Below are 16,252 nucleotides of genomic sequence, written 5' to 3'. Positions count from 1 at the left end.
AAATTAATCTAAACTATAGTTTTGTTTTTTTGTTTTGGGTTATTTTTATGAATTCATACAGTTAATTGAAAATTGAAAATACTACTTGAAATGACAACCTTTCTCTAATTTAACTTAAAAAGTAGTAAATGAATGATTTATTTTACTCTTCTTTTTGTAAATAAGATTTAACAAAGAAAAAAAACAAATCAAACAAAGCAAACAATGTAATTTCTATTATTTCTAAAAATGAATTTGCAATTGTTCAACTTTTTAGAATTGCTCTTTGGTTTTCAATTCTTCATTGATCTTGAAGATAAATTTTGTATTTTTTTATTAAAAAGCATTTAATGTCAATTTAGGTTTTGAAAATGATAATTAATCTACACTACAAATTTTGTAAACAAATACATTCAATCATAATAACAATCTGACTTAATCAAAATCCATATCACTATAAAGATGGACAACTTAACCATGTGGACTAGCTAATTCCCTATTCTCCTCTCCTTTAACCTAAGGCAAGTGATTAAATAATTGGTGGAAGTCAAAGGGAAAGACACCAAAAAAACTAAACCAAGACTAAGAATAGATTGAGACTATTTGCAATCTTGTCTTCAAGAGGCTTGGAAGTAATTAATTTGTTGTAAGATTCTAGAGGCCATAAATGACGAGAAAAATGCATTAGAAAAGTATTTAAAAGTCTAATGGAACTATTACACTAAACTTTAATTGGAATATCTACTAAAGTTTTGACAAAATTTCCTAGAATTTAGACCTCCAAAATGACAAATAAAGTTCTACAAATAAGAGAGCAAATAGGTTTAGAATGAGAAACAAAGGCTAAGATAAAGATATCACCTTCGAAACTAGTACAAACTCAAACAAAAATGAAATGAATTGAAAAACTATCACAATGACTCATGGACACTATATTTAAACATTAGATTGTCCATTCTCACAATGATTCATTTGTCAAGATAAACATGAGTTTATCAAAGTGGAAAAAATGTTTGTTGATGTAAACTTACAAATGTTGTTCAAAAACAGAAATTTCAACACAAAAATAAGTTACAATTGCCTTGCAAACAACTTGCCTATCCTAAAAACAAGAAAGGACAATCCTAAGAGACTAACTAAACACTTTTGTTTTTCATTTCATGTGAGTCTGCCTTCAAATCATCACCAAGTTACCATATATTATACTTGTCTCTCTTTAAACACTTATAATATTTAGCGAACCTCACTTCAATATTCTCAAATATGAAATCAAATTACACTTCTTTTATCTAATTTGGATGAATCTCGTAATAAAATAACTGTGATATATTTATTTATTTTGTTATCTCACAGGTGCCCCATGACTTGGCCTCTGACCTTGTTGCCAAGTCAATCCAGGTAAGGCGAGACTAATCCTCTAGGCCACACGTTAACCCACAAGGGACCCACCCTAGGCATGCCTGGTTAAACTAGCTTTTTTGCTTAGATGAGGTTTGAACCTACATCAATCATTTGTGTCTTTCAACTGCTTGACCAACCAATCTACAATCCGAAGTCAAAACAACTATGATATTAAAAATATTATACAAATTTAGATTAATATTATGATGAAAGTGAAATTATTATATAAATATAGTTTAACTTATGATTAAACAAATAATGGTATGTAAAAATATAATTTAATTCAACTAATTTAGATAAATCTCATCATAAAATATATATGAATGTTGTGGTGGGTAAATGAGACAAATACATGGGATCCAATTCACATGTTCCCTAATTAGAAGGAACGTGTTTCTAAAGCTTGCTAAAAAAAAAAAAACCATTTAAATGGACTTGTGATACAAATCACAAATCCATTAGTTGAAGACATTGACGGAGAAAAGTTACTTGGCATGTTCAAGGAAAGAGTAATTGGACCTTCAGGCATTTCATATCTCATCAAAAGTTTGAGAGTACTTAAAAGAAGTTTCTAGTAATCTGACATTTTAATGATTAATAATATTGAAGGGTCTGCACAAACCACAAATTATATGACAGTGAATTTGCATCCATGGGAAAGGGTATCAATAATTTAGTAAAATTATTGACACGAAGTTCGTCCCATATATAGTAACACAAACATCAAACAAACAATGATGCAAACGTAGATCTTTGATATTCAATTTTCCCACCCAAATTTTCATTTTTTAAGATGAGACAACTCTCGCGCAATCAACAAATAAAATAAGCGCATGGTACAAGTCGATGCACTTGCAAGATCTTGTCAAGCAAACCAATAGTCCTTTCATTGACAGTTTACATCGCCTTAGGGACTGAGTAAATTTAAGGATAAAAAAATATAAGCAACATTTCCACATATTTTATAGAGACACCCCCCATTAATCTTTGAAGTTACAGATGCAAATGACTTCCAACTCAATCATCAGGAATAACTGTTTCAATCTAAAATGGGCAATAGGATTAAAGATACCCTTCAAATATCTAATAGCGGTGCTCCTACTATATAGTGTAAAACAAACATGTCTTAGTCATATAGTCTTAATCAATTGCAAAAGGCTAGTGGCCATGTATTATAAATTTCAAACCAAAATGCCAACATGCACTGCTATATAAGCATGGGAAAAAGGATAACATCCAAATTTGTAGAGAAACTCCACAAATTTTGTGAACCAATAACAAAAGACACGCATCCCATTAAAAATGAAGCAACAGTGATGCTAGTCATCACAAAATACTCCAAACAGAGGCTGTTCCAAGACAACAATTACAACACTCAAGATATGTGTACTGCAATCAACAGTCCAGATAAACAAGTACTAAAATAATTTAATTATTTTGACTAATGCACTTTTAGGATACCACATTTCTTTATTCTTATGCCATTTAAACAATTAAATGAGTTGCATTGTAAAGTCTGGACCACTTGAATTAAAGCTGCAAAAGTTTATCAATTCATGCTTTGTAAGCTTAAACAATCAAACCTTAAAAAATACCTATTCCTATTGTATTCACGTTGCAAGTAGCTTGTCAAAACATCAGACACGTAGCAAAAACTTGTTAAAAAGTATTGTCATACAGTGATAGAGAAAAGAAGAGTTTCTTGCCCGCATCAAAAACCCAAACTTGTCCAAATAAAGATAAGTAAACATCCACTAAAAGAAATAGAAAATTACAAATTGCACCAGTAAATTATGAACAGATGTAAAATGTGCATATAGTCGTCAAACTTTTAGGAGCAAAGTTGAGGTTAAAGGGTCCTCAATCTACATGTTTGATTGCATTTTGAATCACCATATATAGCACAAACAATAGTTTCTTGACCGCATCAAAACCCAAACTTGCCCAAAAAAAGATTAGCAAACATCCACTAAAAGAAATAGAAAATTACAAATTGCACCTGTAAATTATGAACAGATGTAACATGTGCATATAGTCATGTAAAACATTAAGAGCAAAGTTGAGGTAAAAGGGTCCTCAATCTACATGTTTGGTTGCATTTTGGATCACTATATAGCACAACCAATAGGTTACCAAGCATCCAAAATAGAAAATTATATAATGAAATGCCGATTTAACATATGTAGGTATAGTCTTAAGATATTTGAAGTAAAATGAAGGTTATGAGGGTTCTCAATCTTAAAATATTTGGAAGCATAGTGAATTTTATTTTATCCTGCACAACATCTGTATTTCAAAAATTGTTATTAATGGTTTCTCAGATGTAATTAGGGAGAACTACTTCCCAAGAAATAAATGTAGTGGCAGGCGTTCTACAGGAGAGAGATTGTGACAGTCAACAGGCAATTAAAACAAAAGGAATCCTTGAAAACAAAACAAGTTTAGAAATACCCATTTCTGGAGTTGGATATACATGAAACGATCACAGATGATGCACCCACAAGAGATTAATCAAATAAAATTACAACCTAGAATTTTATCTAGATCTGTCAGAATAGGTGCGATGGCCTCGGCTGCGAATTGGACTCCCATAGGGAGAATAAGGCGGTGAACGAGTACGCTCTCTTCTATATCCACCACCTCGGTAAGGAGAGCGACGTGGAGAATATCCTTGTCCATCATAGTAAGGAGAGCGATGAGGAGACTGGTAAGAGCTATAACCATCACGACCATGATAACTTCGGCGTCTATCACGATCATGATAGGAGCCTAACAAAATGAAAGGTGAATACGTCAACATGATAAGCAATGAAGCACTATTATTTCTCTATAATAAACAAACAAGTTGGAATTGATAACTAAAACATTGAAAAAACAACAACCCAGAATGCAAAATTCAGCAAACATTATATTGATTTTAAAAAACATGAAACAGTTCACCAAATTTTCTTTTATTGCACCCAAAAAACTGCTCTCTTTCCTGCAAACCTGGACACAAGAATAAAAAGCTCAGATTCCAACTTACCAACTTCCCGGGTACTTTTAACCCCAAGATAGTTTCCAGGTGTAGGAGTCCTTGGGCGCTTCCTCCTTGACTGAAATATGAACAGACTAAATGTGAACAATGGGTGCAGAAAAATCAGTTAACTAATAGGATGCATGATCTGCTATTATATCATCATATAAAATGGGAGAACCATTGATCTAATTAAAACAAATAGGACCAAAGTTCTTTATGAACATTGATAATATCATATTCAGTTCAGTCAGTGAACCATTGAGTAAACTGGGAAGAAACTGCTGTTTTTAAATTAAGCACTCAGGGTCTCAAAAGTGAAGGTCAACAAGTAGCATGAAGACGCTAAAATACTAATGGAGAGCTAGTAAATTATGATTCAAAGACCAATAAAAAATAAAAAACTAATTCCTCTCTGAGCACCAAATTTAACATGCAGCTTTCAATAGTTCCAATGCACCTCTAGGCATTTGCACAGTGCTGAATGTGAGGTACCAGAGCTTAGATGCCTGATTAGTTGGTGAAAAATCCCACTTGATTAGTTGGTGAAATGCTCAGGTTGTTTAGTTGGACAATATTTGAAATGTTTAGTTGCAATGTTGCATAGAATAAACCATTAGGCTGGCGGCATTGATCAAGCTGATTAAGTTGATAGATAAACAGCTTCCTTGCTGCCAAGATACTTGAGGCAACACATTCTGAATAGCCAAAAAGTTTTATGTTAAAGAATGAAATATCCAAAATTCAAAACAACACCTGTACTACCATCCCCAAAAAACAGCCATTCTGCATGGCATGTTGGACTAAAGATGGATTGTCACACTTTACCTTCTCCACTGTGATGTACCGACCCTCAAGAATCGACTGATTCAAATATTTTATACATCTTTCAGCATCCTCAACATTTTCCATTGTTATAAATGCAAAACCACGTGAGATCCTGGTACGAGGTTCAACTACCAGACGGCAATCAACAACCTGAAATAGTAGCCACAACAATAAGGACGAGAAATAATAAACTGCAAAACAGATCATAAATGTGCAATATTGCCAGGACAAGACAGCTAAATGAGAATATAACCTTCCCCTCTCTTGAGAAATGATCTTCAAGTTCCTTTTCTGTTACACGAGTAGAGAGGCCAGTCACATATAGGGTATTTCCAGGATTGTGTGCATCATTATTTCCTCGATGTTGCCTGGAATGCCAATTAGCTAAAGTTATTGTAGCCTTATTCCACTAATAATGCCAGACTGAAGAGTTTAATATATTCAAAAACTTCATTTGATAGTGTAGCTATTACCTGCCAGGGCTGCGAGATCTAGATCTGGAGCGCATCCGACGAGGTGAAGGTGATGAAGAATACCTGCATATAAAACCAGCCTCGAATACATTGTTCAGATAAGACTAAAGATGCTGTCCTTCATGACAGATGACCATGCAAAATTTTCAATTATGATATCAAATTCAACAAGGGCACAAACAAAAATAGTAATGCATTCTACAATACCTCCCTTTTGTACAAAGACATAAAGAAAAAAAGAAAATGTGTTGTATGTCTAAACCTTAAATGAAGGCAAACTTCACTCAAGCACAAGCATTTAATTTCCATTTTCTTCTATCAAACAAAAGATAGAATTTAAAAATTTGTCAAAGATTTTAAGGAATTCTAATTGTTTTTCTTTCAAAACCCCACATCAATAAGTCAACACTAACAACCTTAATTATTATTAAAAAAGGGAAACAAGAAAGGATGCGGAATAAAATTACGACTGGCTGTTAACGGAATAGTATAAAGTAATTTTGCATAAAAGCACTGAAAGTGTTTAGACAGGTTGAGAGACCACAATAAGAAGAAATCAAGCCATACAAAACAATGCTGTGAAGTTTCCCCTCTTTGTGCCTATCATTAAATGGATGCAAACGATGAGGAGAAAAGGATTAGAGACAAAATGAAGCGTGACTTAGCTTCCTTAACCCAACGCCCCTAGCAAATAGTAGGGGAATTCCCACTGCACCTAATTTTAGCAATTTAAGAAAAGCACCAATAGTCCTGCTGGTTCTTTGGATTTGCCCGAACTCACCTTTTCACCATCCCCAAAACCCTGTGACACTTTTTCCCTATTCATTTGCATTAAATCCAAAGCAATATTCATTCTTTTACACCATGACCTACTCCAAATGCTAATGCCTCCCTTAAGAGTAACTGTCATATATATCCAACACAAGAAATCAAAAAAAGTTATATGGCTTTTCTGATTTTATTTCACACTTACAATTCAATATTGCATGATTTCAATCACCAACACACCCAAGTTCTTACCAAACTTCTCAGTTCAAGATAACTTTCTTCTAGTTTCCTGTCAGTTCAAGTACTTGTAAATTCCAAGAAACTCAGGCTGAGCTCTTGGTCAATCTTGATAGAGGAAAAAAAGACACATAGATTCATGTTTCTTCCTTCCCACAAGGCTCAATTGAGAATTAGAAATAGCTTTAACATATAAGTCATTTAATTCAAACGTTCTTAAAAAATGAGCATCAAATCTCATCTAATGGATTAAATATATGCCCATTGCTCACCATTGGATTTCTGGCAACTCCTAATTTTGCCCTGATCATTATGGCACTCATATAAAAAAATGCCTCATTTTATCAAAGAATAGAAGAAGAAAATAGAAATCGAGAGGCAACTTCATGTTTCTTCCTTTACTCTTTCTTCTATATGGTCATTAGTTTTACTCCACTTATTGTTCAGATTCATACATTTAGTTTTAACTTTTATTCTATTCATTATACATGTTAAAATTTCTACCCATATTTGTGTTTATGTTCGTGCTTGCAAGTTTAAAAGAGGCAAGAAAAGGGTTCCAAGCTTTTTTTGTATGTGCAAGTCTAACAGGGCAACAGAAGCAAGAAAACCCTTATTGATTTCAAATTAATTTAATAACACACAGCTTTATTTTTTTTAATGGAAGTTCTCTCTTTTGTATGTTCCAATATTTTTTTGAAAAAAAAATATTATAATATTTCTAGGTGAAGGTTAGCCCCTGCAGGGTCACAAGCCCTTTAGGGGCCATAAACAGACTTGCAGCCCATGACACCCCAAGTTTTAATAAGGAAATGGCATAGTGGCCCTACAAAGACCGTCCCTTAAAAAATGGTTTTAATATTTTTCTCTAGAAAAAGATTTGAAATATTCTTTTAAAATGAATTTCCTTCTTAAAAAATAGAGCTCTATATTATTACATTTAATTCAAGATCAACAAGAATATGAAAACCAAAGTTTACCACTTGCTTCATGAAACCTACATACACACAACAAAAAGTTTGGCCTTTTGAGCCTGCAACCACAAATTTCAACATCTTATAAAGGAACAGCATAGAACTAGATGTAGAGACCTGAACAAGTACATGGACAGAAATTAATTTTGAAATACAAATCAATCTAAGCCCTAGATTTTTGGACCCTAATGGCCAATGGTGGGGAAGCGAGGAGAGGAAGAGGTCTAGATTTGCTTCCCTCTACTTCCATTCCCTGTTCTCTCCTTGCAATGTCAAAATGAGACTGCTCATAAGAAAATATCTTCTATATGAGATTCATGAGGATTGATGCTGCCCTAATCCAAATGTGAGCATAAATCTCGGACATTGAATGAAATTTGATGCTCATCAATTTGGAAATCCAAAACCCCTTTTTTAGACCTAACCGCATTCTAATTTCAATTAAATCTTGGGGGAGGCACAATGACTGGGAACATAACTTTGGCTTTGACTAAAGTCACTTTATAAAGTGAAAATATAAAAGTGGCCTTATTAAGTCAATAAATTGGCTTCGTAAGGTGTTCCCTTAGATTCTATTCAATGTTCTCATTCCTAACCTAACCACTTTGAAACCCTAAGTGAATGATGCCACCTAGGTGGGTTTCCATCCGAATGCTATTCTCTAGAAAAATGTGTTGTCTTAGGAATCTGTCAACTACTTAACATCTATTCCTCACTCATCCTCTTTCCACCATGGTCTTTTAGTTATCACTTCACTTGAGTCCTAATGAGACTTGCCGCATCTCACATTGTTTTGCATTATCGTCTAGGCAAGCCCCATGTTGTTTGGTTATATGTGATGGTTGTTGCTCATAACTAGCGACAAACCGTTACATGTTGCTAAAGTTTCATTCATTGGAACAACAACAAAAAAAAAAATTGCTTGTTAATCTTTTGGTCACGTTAAAGGGTAGGCATTACAATAACCACAAACGATCATAACTAACCTAAGTTATTTTAAATTTTAATGTCTTCTTAATTTAGTTATTCAACTACCATAACTAGGCTAAGTTACTTTAAAATGCCTTCATAAATTAGATATGCAACTAGGGTTCAAAAATAATATGGCAGCGTACCTTCTTCGGGGTGAATCTGCCTGCAAGAAAAAGAAAACATATATTGAAATTAGAATACATTTTTAAACCTTATCCTTCTGGTTTTGACAGCTAGAATTTGTTGTTGCACTGCCAAAAGCTTGTCGACCAGAAAGTTTTTTTTTTAAATTCCTTTTCAAAATGCACCTAATCAATGTAAGCCATGATAAAGAACAACAATGCAATCATGAAAGCTTATAATACTTACCAATGAAAACAGAAGTGAAGAAAAACAAAACTATATGATAAAGGACAGACAAAGCAAGAAAGCCCATTCAAACAAATAATTAGTATTAAATTCTAAATACAGAACAAACATTAGTTTGAACTCTCAACACATATTCATTAAAATTTTGAAAAAATGAGAAAACAATAACCACTTCGACTGCCATTGTTGTGGGAAAACAACCAATTGATACAGACACAAGGATTCTGGAATTTCATTATCCACTTAAATTGATTAATTACAGTGAATTTTTTGTTGTTAAGGCCTGTCAAGTTTTATGTTTTTCTAAAATGTGTGGCACCTATCATTTTCACAGATATCTTGTGGAGAACTCATTTGGCTTGACCAAACAGCTCCTCCTATAGTTTATTTGATAAAATTGTCAAAATGCCAGTGAGAACAGAACGTTCTGAAGTTTTCTAATATTCAACTTAAGTGAGCACCTAATTGGCTAGTTCATAGGATTTTTTCAGTAAGACAATAGTCTATATAATTAAGCTTAAGCGCATATGCTGATAATGGGTTAGGAGTTAGCTGTTCAAGTAAGAAAACAATTAGAACAATATAGAACCCCTGCCCTCGCACATTTCCTTAGATTAAATTCTGATAAAGCTATAAAAGTAAATCCAGGTCCAGTTGCCAATGGATGTATATTCAAAGATAAAGCAAGCTAGCCAAAACTCCCATTGACCACTAAAGAGCCAAAAATCAAGCAGAAGTTATTGCAATTCTTCTCAGAATCCAAAAGACATAAGAATGGGGGAGATGATACTTCAAGACGATTCTAAAAAATGATTAATGAGATGTATATGGGTAAAATCTCATCCTAGCATCCGAAAAGATCATCGATGAAGGGGTGTTGGTGAAGAGATTAGAAGACATCCCCTTTGTCCATATCAAAGGGGAAGAAAATCAAGTTGTTAACCAAACAAAAAGGCTAGGGTTCTGTAACGTCCCCACTTTGATATACAATTTAATGGTAAATGATAATACTAAAATTAAAATTAAAATATAAAAGAGTATAATTACATTTTAATTAAGTTAATGAATGGTCAAAGACATGAAATGAAAAGTTGCGACTCCCTCAAACATGAGATATAAAAGGGAGAAGAGAACCTCATTTGAGGGGGATAATTTGGGAATCAGAGGTGCAGATCTAATTTAAATAAAAGTGCAGATCTGATTGTGAAAGGTTGTGTCCCTTTCAAAAAGGCAGAAATAATTAAGAGTTGCACTCTTTCAAAAGGTGCTGATGGTGAAAGGGTGTGCCTCTTGCCAAAGGGCATACATGGTGAAGAGGTGTGACCCCTCCCCTCACATTGAGAGATATAAAGGAAAGGAATCCAAGCATCCAAGGAGATCACCATCGATCAGATCAAATCAGAACTGTTATTAAGTTACGGGTAGTAACATCTTTGTTCTTGGTTGGGGATGTGCTTAATATGTATGCTTAATATATGAAGCCCGATAATGTTCTTATGAAGAATTCAGTAGTAATATTAATATATACTGCAATATGTATGACATTCATGCTTAATCCATAATACATGAATCAGTTGGAAAGAAATAGACTGCACTCAGAATTACATCAACATCACAGGCAGATCAAACTTAAAGATACTTCAGAAAGCCACACCGAAATTGACTGATTGCTTATAACAGCATCTGGGTATGATTACCAGTGAATTCCTTATGCAGATAGAAAACACATACAAATAGATTAATATGCAGATATATACAGAAGTTCGATCTACACTCTGATCTAAATGAAAAAAGAATCAAAAGGGAGAATATTTTAGCAGAACAGAAAACAATAAAGGAACCGGCAAACTGTTTTCCCTTTAAGAAGATAAAGGAACCCTCTCTCTAACCCTCCCTTATCAATTGAGAATAGTAATCTAAGCCAAGGTTTAGAAAAATCCCAAAAGGGGAGATTACAAGTGGTATCAGAGCATGATCTTGCCAGCCTGTAGGGTAAGGATAAATCGATTTATGCATTCTAATCAATGAAAAGAGATATATATTAACTCCATCCAAAATATGGCAACAACTAAATGACAATGGCAAGACAATATGAGAGATTGTTAAACATTCATGTATTGTGCGAAGAAGACAATCAAGTATATAATATATACACTAAATTAAGAGACAATATTATGGAGATCTAAGGTGAAGTATATGAAGAGTCGGTAACAGACTTTTGAGAAAAGATTGTGGATACTTTATGACAATCTTATGATCAGATTATGGAAGACTTTATAGCAGATTTGTGGAAGAGATTTATTGTGAATTATGGAATAATAATTGGCCCAAGAGATGGTTCTAGTCCTGATTGGACGCCCCTCCTGCCTCTTGTGGATAAAGTGAATTAGCCCAAGAGATAGTTCTAGTCCTGGTTGGACGCTCTTGCCTCTTGTGGATAAAGTGAATTGGCCCAAGAGATGGTTCTGGTCCTGGTTGGACGCTCCTGCCTCTTGTGATTAAAGTGAATTGGCCCAAGAGATGGTTCTAGTCCTGGTTGGACGCTCCTGCCTCTTGTGGATTGGTTAATCTGAGAGATGGTTCTGGTCCTGGTTGGACGCTCCTGCCTCTCATGGGTAAAATGATAGATTGATTGGCCCAAGGGATGGATCTGGTCCTGGTTGGACGTTCCAACTTCTTGTGGAGTAAGTAAACTATATCTACATGTGTATGCTTGTATCTGAATATATCCATGTGTCTACTTTGTGTATACTTCGTGTTTTCATGTGTATGCTCCGTGTTTTATGTGTATACTCCGTGTTGGGCATATCTACTACATGAATATTTATGATTACTGATTTCTATCATTGTAGATTCTATTTTTTGTTGACCTAGAAAGATGAGTTTATTTAGGAAAAAAATATTGCAATTAAGGTCTTACATATGTGTCATGCTTCTAATCCTCTTCCCAATGAATGAGGATCTTTGTTTGTCTCAATTAAACAACCAAACACAGTTCTTACAATTACAAATGATGAGAGAGAATTTTTCTTAAGATTACAAATCTTCAGGGGTTAGTTAGGAATCCTTGCATTGGGAAAATTTAGTTAAATTGATCATTGCTTGAGGACAAGCAATTTTGAGTGGGGCGGTTTAATGGTAAATGATAATAGTAAAATTAAAATTAAAATTAAAATATAAAAGTAAATAATTAAATTTTAATTAAGTTAATGAATGGTCAAAGACATGAAATGAAAAGTTGTGACTCCCTCAAACAGGTGATATAAAAGGGAGATGAGAACCTTATTTGAGGGGGATAATTTGAGAATCAGAGGTGCAGATCTAATTTAAATAAAAGTGCAGATCTGATTGTGAAAGGTTGTGTCCCTTTCAAAAAGGCAGAAATAATTAAGAGTTGCACTCTTTCAAAGGGTGCTGATGGTGAAAGGGTGTACCTCTTGCCAAAGGGCATACATGGTGAAGAGGTGTGACCCCTCCCTCACATTGAGAGATATAAAGGAAAGGAATCCAAGCATCCAAGGAGATCACCATCGATCAGATCAAATCAGAACTGTTATTAAGTTACGGGCAGTAACATCTTTGTTCTTGGTTGAAGATGTTAATATATGAAGCCTGATAATGTTCTTATGCAGAATTCAGTAGTAATATTAATATAGACTGCAATATGTATGACAATCATACTTAATCCATAATAAATGAATCAGTTGGAAAGAAATAGGCTGCACTCAGAATTACATCAACATCATAGGTGGATCAAACTTAAAGATACCTTCAGAAAGCCACACCGAAATTGACTGATTGCTTATAACAGCATCTGGGTATGATTACCAGTGAATTCCTTATGCAGATAGAAAACACATACAAATAGATTAATATGCAGATAGAAAATACATACAAATAGATTAATATGCAGATATATACAGAAGTTTGATCTACACTCTGATCTGAATGAAAAAAGAATCAAAAGGGAGAATATTTTAGCAGAACAGAAAACAATAAAGGGACTGGCAAACTGTTTTCACTTTAAGAAGATAAAGGAACCCTCTCTCTAACCCTCCCTTATCAATTGAGAATAGTAATTTAAGGCAAGATTTAGGGAAATCCCAAAAGGGGACATTACAGGTTGAGCTTAGAAGAAAGGAAGAAGTCCAAAAAGATTTGGGAAAGAATCCTCCCCTATTGCCATTGATGGGATTCCCCTCACCCTCCTCCCTCCCCATAATACAATCCAAGTGGAGTGATATCTAATGATTATTGTTGCTCCCTTTTTTTTTCCTTCCCTTTCACAAATTTTCTGAACCCAGCATGCCAAGTAACAGAGAAGGTCCCAAAAATAACGAATAGAAACTTGTAAAATTCTGTCAGAATTGAAAATAGCTTCTTGCTCGATGAAAAATAAGTTTAAGGCCACATCTATTGGGGCTAGGACAAGAAGCACAAGATGTTTTAAGACACAGAGATAGTGCAAAGGACCTTTATTGATCACATTAACCAGGAAATATGAAACCTCTCCATGCAGATTTGGATACAAAGAATGTGGGAGGTTGCCAAAAGCATGGGCGATGTTGAGGTGGGAGACGCTCAACATCTGATTATGAAAATGCTGCTGCAGCCACGCCACTTCATTGGCAAGGAAAATGTGTTTGATGGCACTCAAAGATTCAACAATGCAAATATGCTTTCCAAAACATATTATAAAAAGATAAAAAACAATATAGACAACATGATTATGGCTAATTTGTGCATGTTGAATCGAGAAAACAAGGAGGTAATTGCAAAGCTCAGTTTTGCATTATCCCCTGTAGCAATGAGAGAGTTTCACATTTGTTGCAGAAAATATTATAGCGACAATTGGAGGAGACAAAGGACAAAGTGATTATCAATGAGAAAACAGATTGGTCTGTGGAAGTTCTCTACAGCTTAAAAATATAGTTCTGTGGGGACACATCCCCCCGAAAAACCCCAAATTTCAAAAACCAAGATGTCCAAAGGATACAGATGAAACACCCTCACACCACCCTTAACAAAGTGAGGGCATTTTCAGGACACCTTTTAAAAGTAGGGGGTGTTTCATAGATGTCCACCCTATTAGTAATGTCAAGGGGATGCCCTTATGCCTCTAATATGGCCTAGGGACTTCTAAAAGTTGTCAACCATCTTGAGGACACCAGAAAGCCCCCATGGCCTAGGCAGCAATAAATTAAATTCTTTTAAACACATTGTTTTGAATATCTGATTCACTAACCTAACCCTAGAGTTTAAAAGGCCCCACCAACACTCGAACCCTTAAAAAACCATAAAGATACAACCCACACTCCGCCAAATCATCATCAACACTTTATCCTTGCATTGAGCAAAACCAATAACCAAAGGACAAGGACAAGGAAGAGGAAGATTCAATCATCTTCATCAGTCAGCCATTCAAAGCATTCATCAAGCCTTCAAGCAAAGAGCACACAAATTCATTCAATCCCTCTTTTGCATTAAGCATTCATTGCTAATGGCAGTTTTTTGCATTTCATAATTAAATGCTGGTTTTTTGTGTTTTCAAATTTAATATTCAATGTTATATGCAAATTATAACATTTTTGTCTCATCTATACTAGCTCTGCTATTTGGCGAAAATGCGAATTCATCACGCAGCGAACTTGTCAAGGTTTTCGGCGGGGGGGTGCAGACAGGTGTTTGCCACATGCCCGAGGAGCATCTCTGTCTTCAGTCCGCCATGTAAGAAAATCCCTGCAAGAGTCATAACGATTTCAAACGAAAGGAGGGATTCGGTTTTCAGAGAGGGCGATTTTGGGAAAAATGATGCAATTAGGGCAAAAAATGCCGAAGCCATGTCGCTACCCTCCGACGGAAATTGGCAAGTCTTTCGTTCGAAAAAAACGATGAAGAAGATGGGCAAACAAAGAGATACATCTTTAAATGTTGATAGGCTCAAACACACAGCCACAAAGCAATCTCCGGCAACTAGGGCTAATCTGGTGCCGCTCGGGAAAGTTAGAATTTTTGAGCCAAAACCTAAAATTAGGCAGAGGCGTATATGCAATATCCCGGCTAATCTAATGGAACCCCAATTCAATTTATATAGCAAATGTGGGGTTTTTGCAAAATGGACAGGATTTGGAGAAGATACAAAAAGGATTATTGATTGGTGGATGGCCCTATATCCGGGACAGGTAAGTATCACTATCTTGGAAAACAATTTTCTTGCAATTTTGTGTGATAATCAAAATACAAGGAATGACATTCTGCATGGTAAGGTTAAATTGTATAAAGGCTATGGTTTTTTTCGATGTGAATGGATGCCGAATTTTGACCCACACTCACAGAATTTAAACAAATGCCCAAGATGGATTAATCTGGGCTCATTACCAATCGAATATTTGGATTTTAAAATTTTGGAATATATAGGGGAACAGTTTGGGTCCTTTTTGGGCTGTGAAGGATTAGAAAGAGTGGTTTTAAACAAGAACATCAAAATCTTAGTTGAATTTGACAGTAATTCCCGGGTCTTAGAACCCACCAAGCTAGTAACAAACAGGGGGGAGTGGAACATTCATCCCACCTTCTATGATGGGGTCATAAATGAAACTGATCTATGGCTGAAATCAGGCCCGGTACTGGTTAAAAGTATCGATCAAAAGGAAAACCCTCTTTTAGATCAGTATGAAAAAATCACATCAAATTCAATCCATGAACATGCTAATTGCCCTCCAGTGGCTAACTCAGATGAAAATAAACAAAATAATCTCAGTAATATTAGTGATCTTGATAAAATAATAGATGAGGCAAATTCTATAAAAGAAGAAGCCTTAGTTGAGATGTCAAAAAGAATCTCCGATTCGGTGGATTCATTGAAATCTCCATCTGAAACAAAATCAGTCGAAAACTTGGGACAAGATAATGAGGCAGATCAAGAAGAAATGTCTTCTAGAATGGTTGCTGTTCTAGAGGTATTCAATAATAATGTAGTTGAAAATCTTTCCCCGGAAGAGGAAGATGAGAAGAGGTTTCTAATTCAGGAGCTTCTGGCTTCTATGGATGAGGAAGAAAATAATGAGAATAGGGTAGGAGATATCATCCCTCTCCCTGTCAATGACTACACAGCAGCTCAGTCCCAGCTGGGAGAGGATGACGGAGAAGGAGTGATAGTTCCCCAGCAAACCTTAGGAATAAAAAACATATATGACGGGAAAAACTTTCCTGACTGCGCTAGAGAAGCTAAAAGT

At 34.9% G+C, this 16,252-nt stretch overlaps 1 protein-coding gene across 3 annotated transcripts in view; it reads right to left on the bottom strand.

Annotated features, from left to right (window-relative positions):
- Positions 1-3,624: 3,624 nt before the first annotated feature.
- LOC131071600 (serine/arginine-rich splicing factor SR45a) overlaps positions 3,625-16,252 on the bottom strand; it is a 28,020-nt gene continuing 15,392 nt past the window's right edge. The window contains exons 2-9 of one of the 3 annotated variants that reach the window (XM_058007508.2): positions 8,792-8,811; positions 5,698-5,760; positions 5,478-5,592; positions 5,225-5,374; positions 5,011-5,094; positions 4,857-4,905; positions 4,406-4,475; positions 4,071-4,149 (exon numbers count right to left, since the gene is read on the bottom strand). In XM_058007508.2, the coding sequence (XP_057863491.1) occupies positions 4,423-4,475; positions 4,857-4,905; positions 5,011-5,094; positions 5,225-5,374; positions 5,478-5,592; positions 5,698-5,760; positions 8,792-8,811 (534 nt within the window). In that variant the 3' untranslated portion in view covers positions 4,071-4,149; positions 4,406-4,422. Of the gene's footprint in view, positions 4,150-4,405; positions 4,476-4,856; positions 4,906-5,010; positions 5,095-5,224; positions 5,375-5,477; positions 5,593-5,697; positions 5,761-8,791; positions 8,812-16,252 lie in introns of all 3 variants that reach the window. The other 2 variants (XM_058007505.2, XM_058007506.2) reach the window with 2 other exon arrangements.

This window comes from Cryptomeria japonica, chromosome 11 (genome assembly GCF_030272615.1).
Source record: "Cryptomeria japonica chromosome 11, Sugi_1.0, whole genome shotgun sequence".
NCBI classification, from domain to species: Eukaryota; Viridiplantae; Streptophyta; class Pinopsida; order Cupressales; family Cupressaceae; genus Cryptomeria; species Cryptomeria japonica.
Note: the sequence above shows the minus strand (reverse complement) of the source record. Positions and strands in the feature narration are given on the sequence as shown.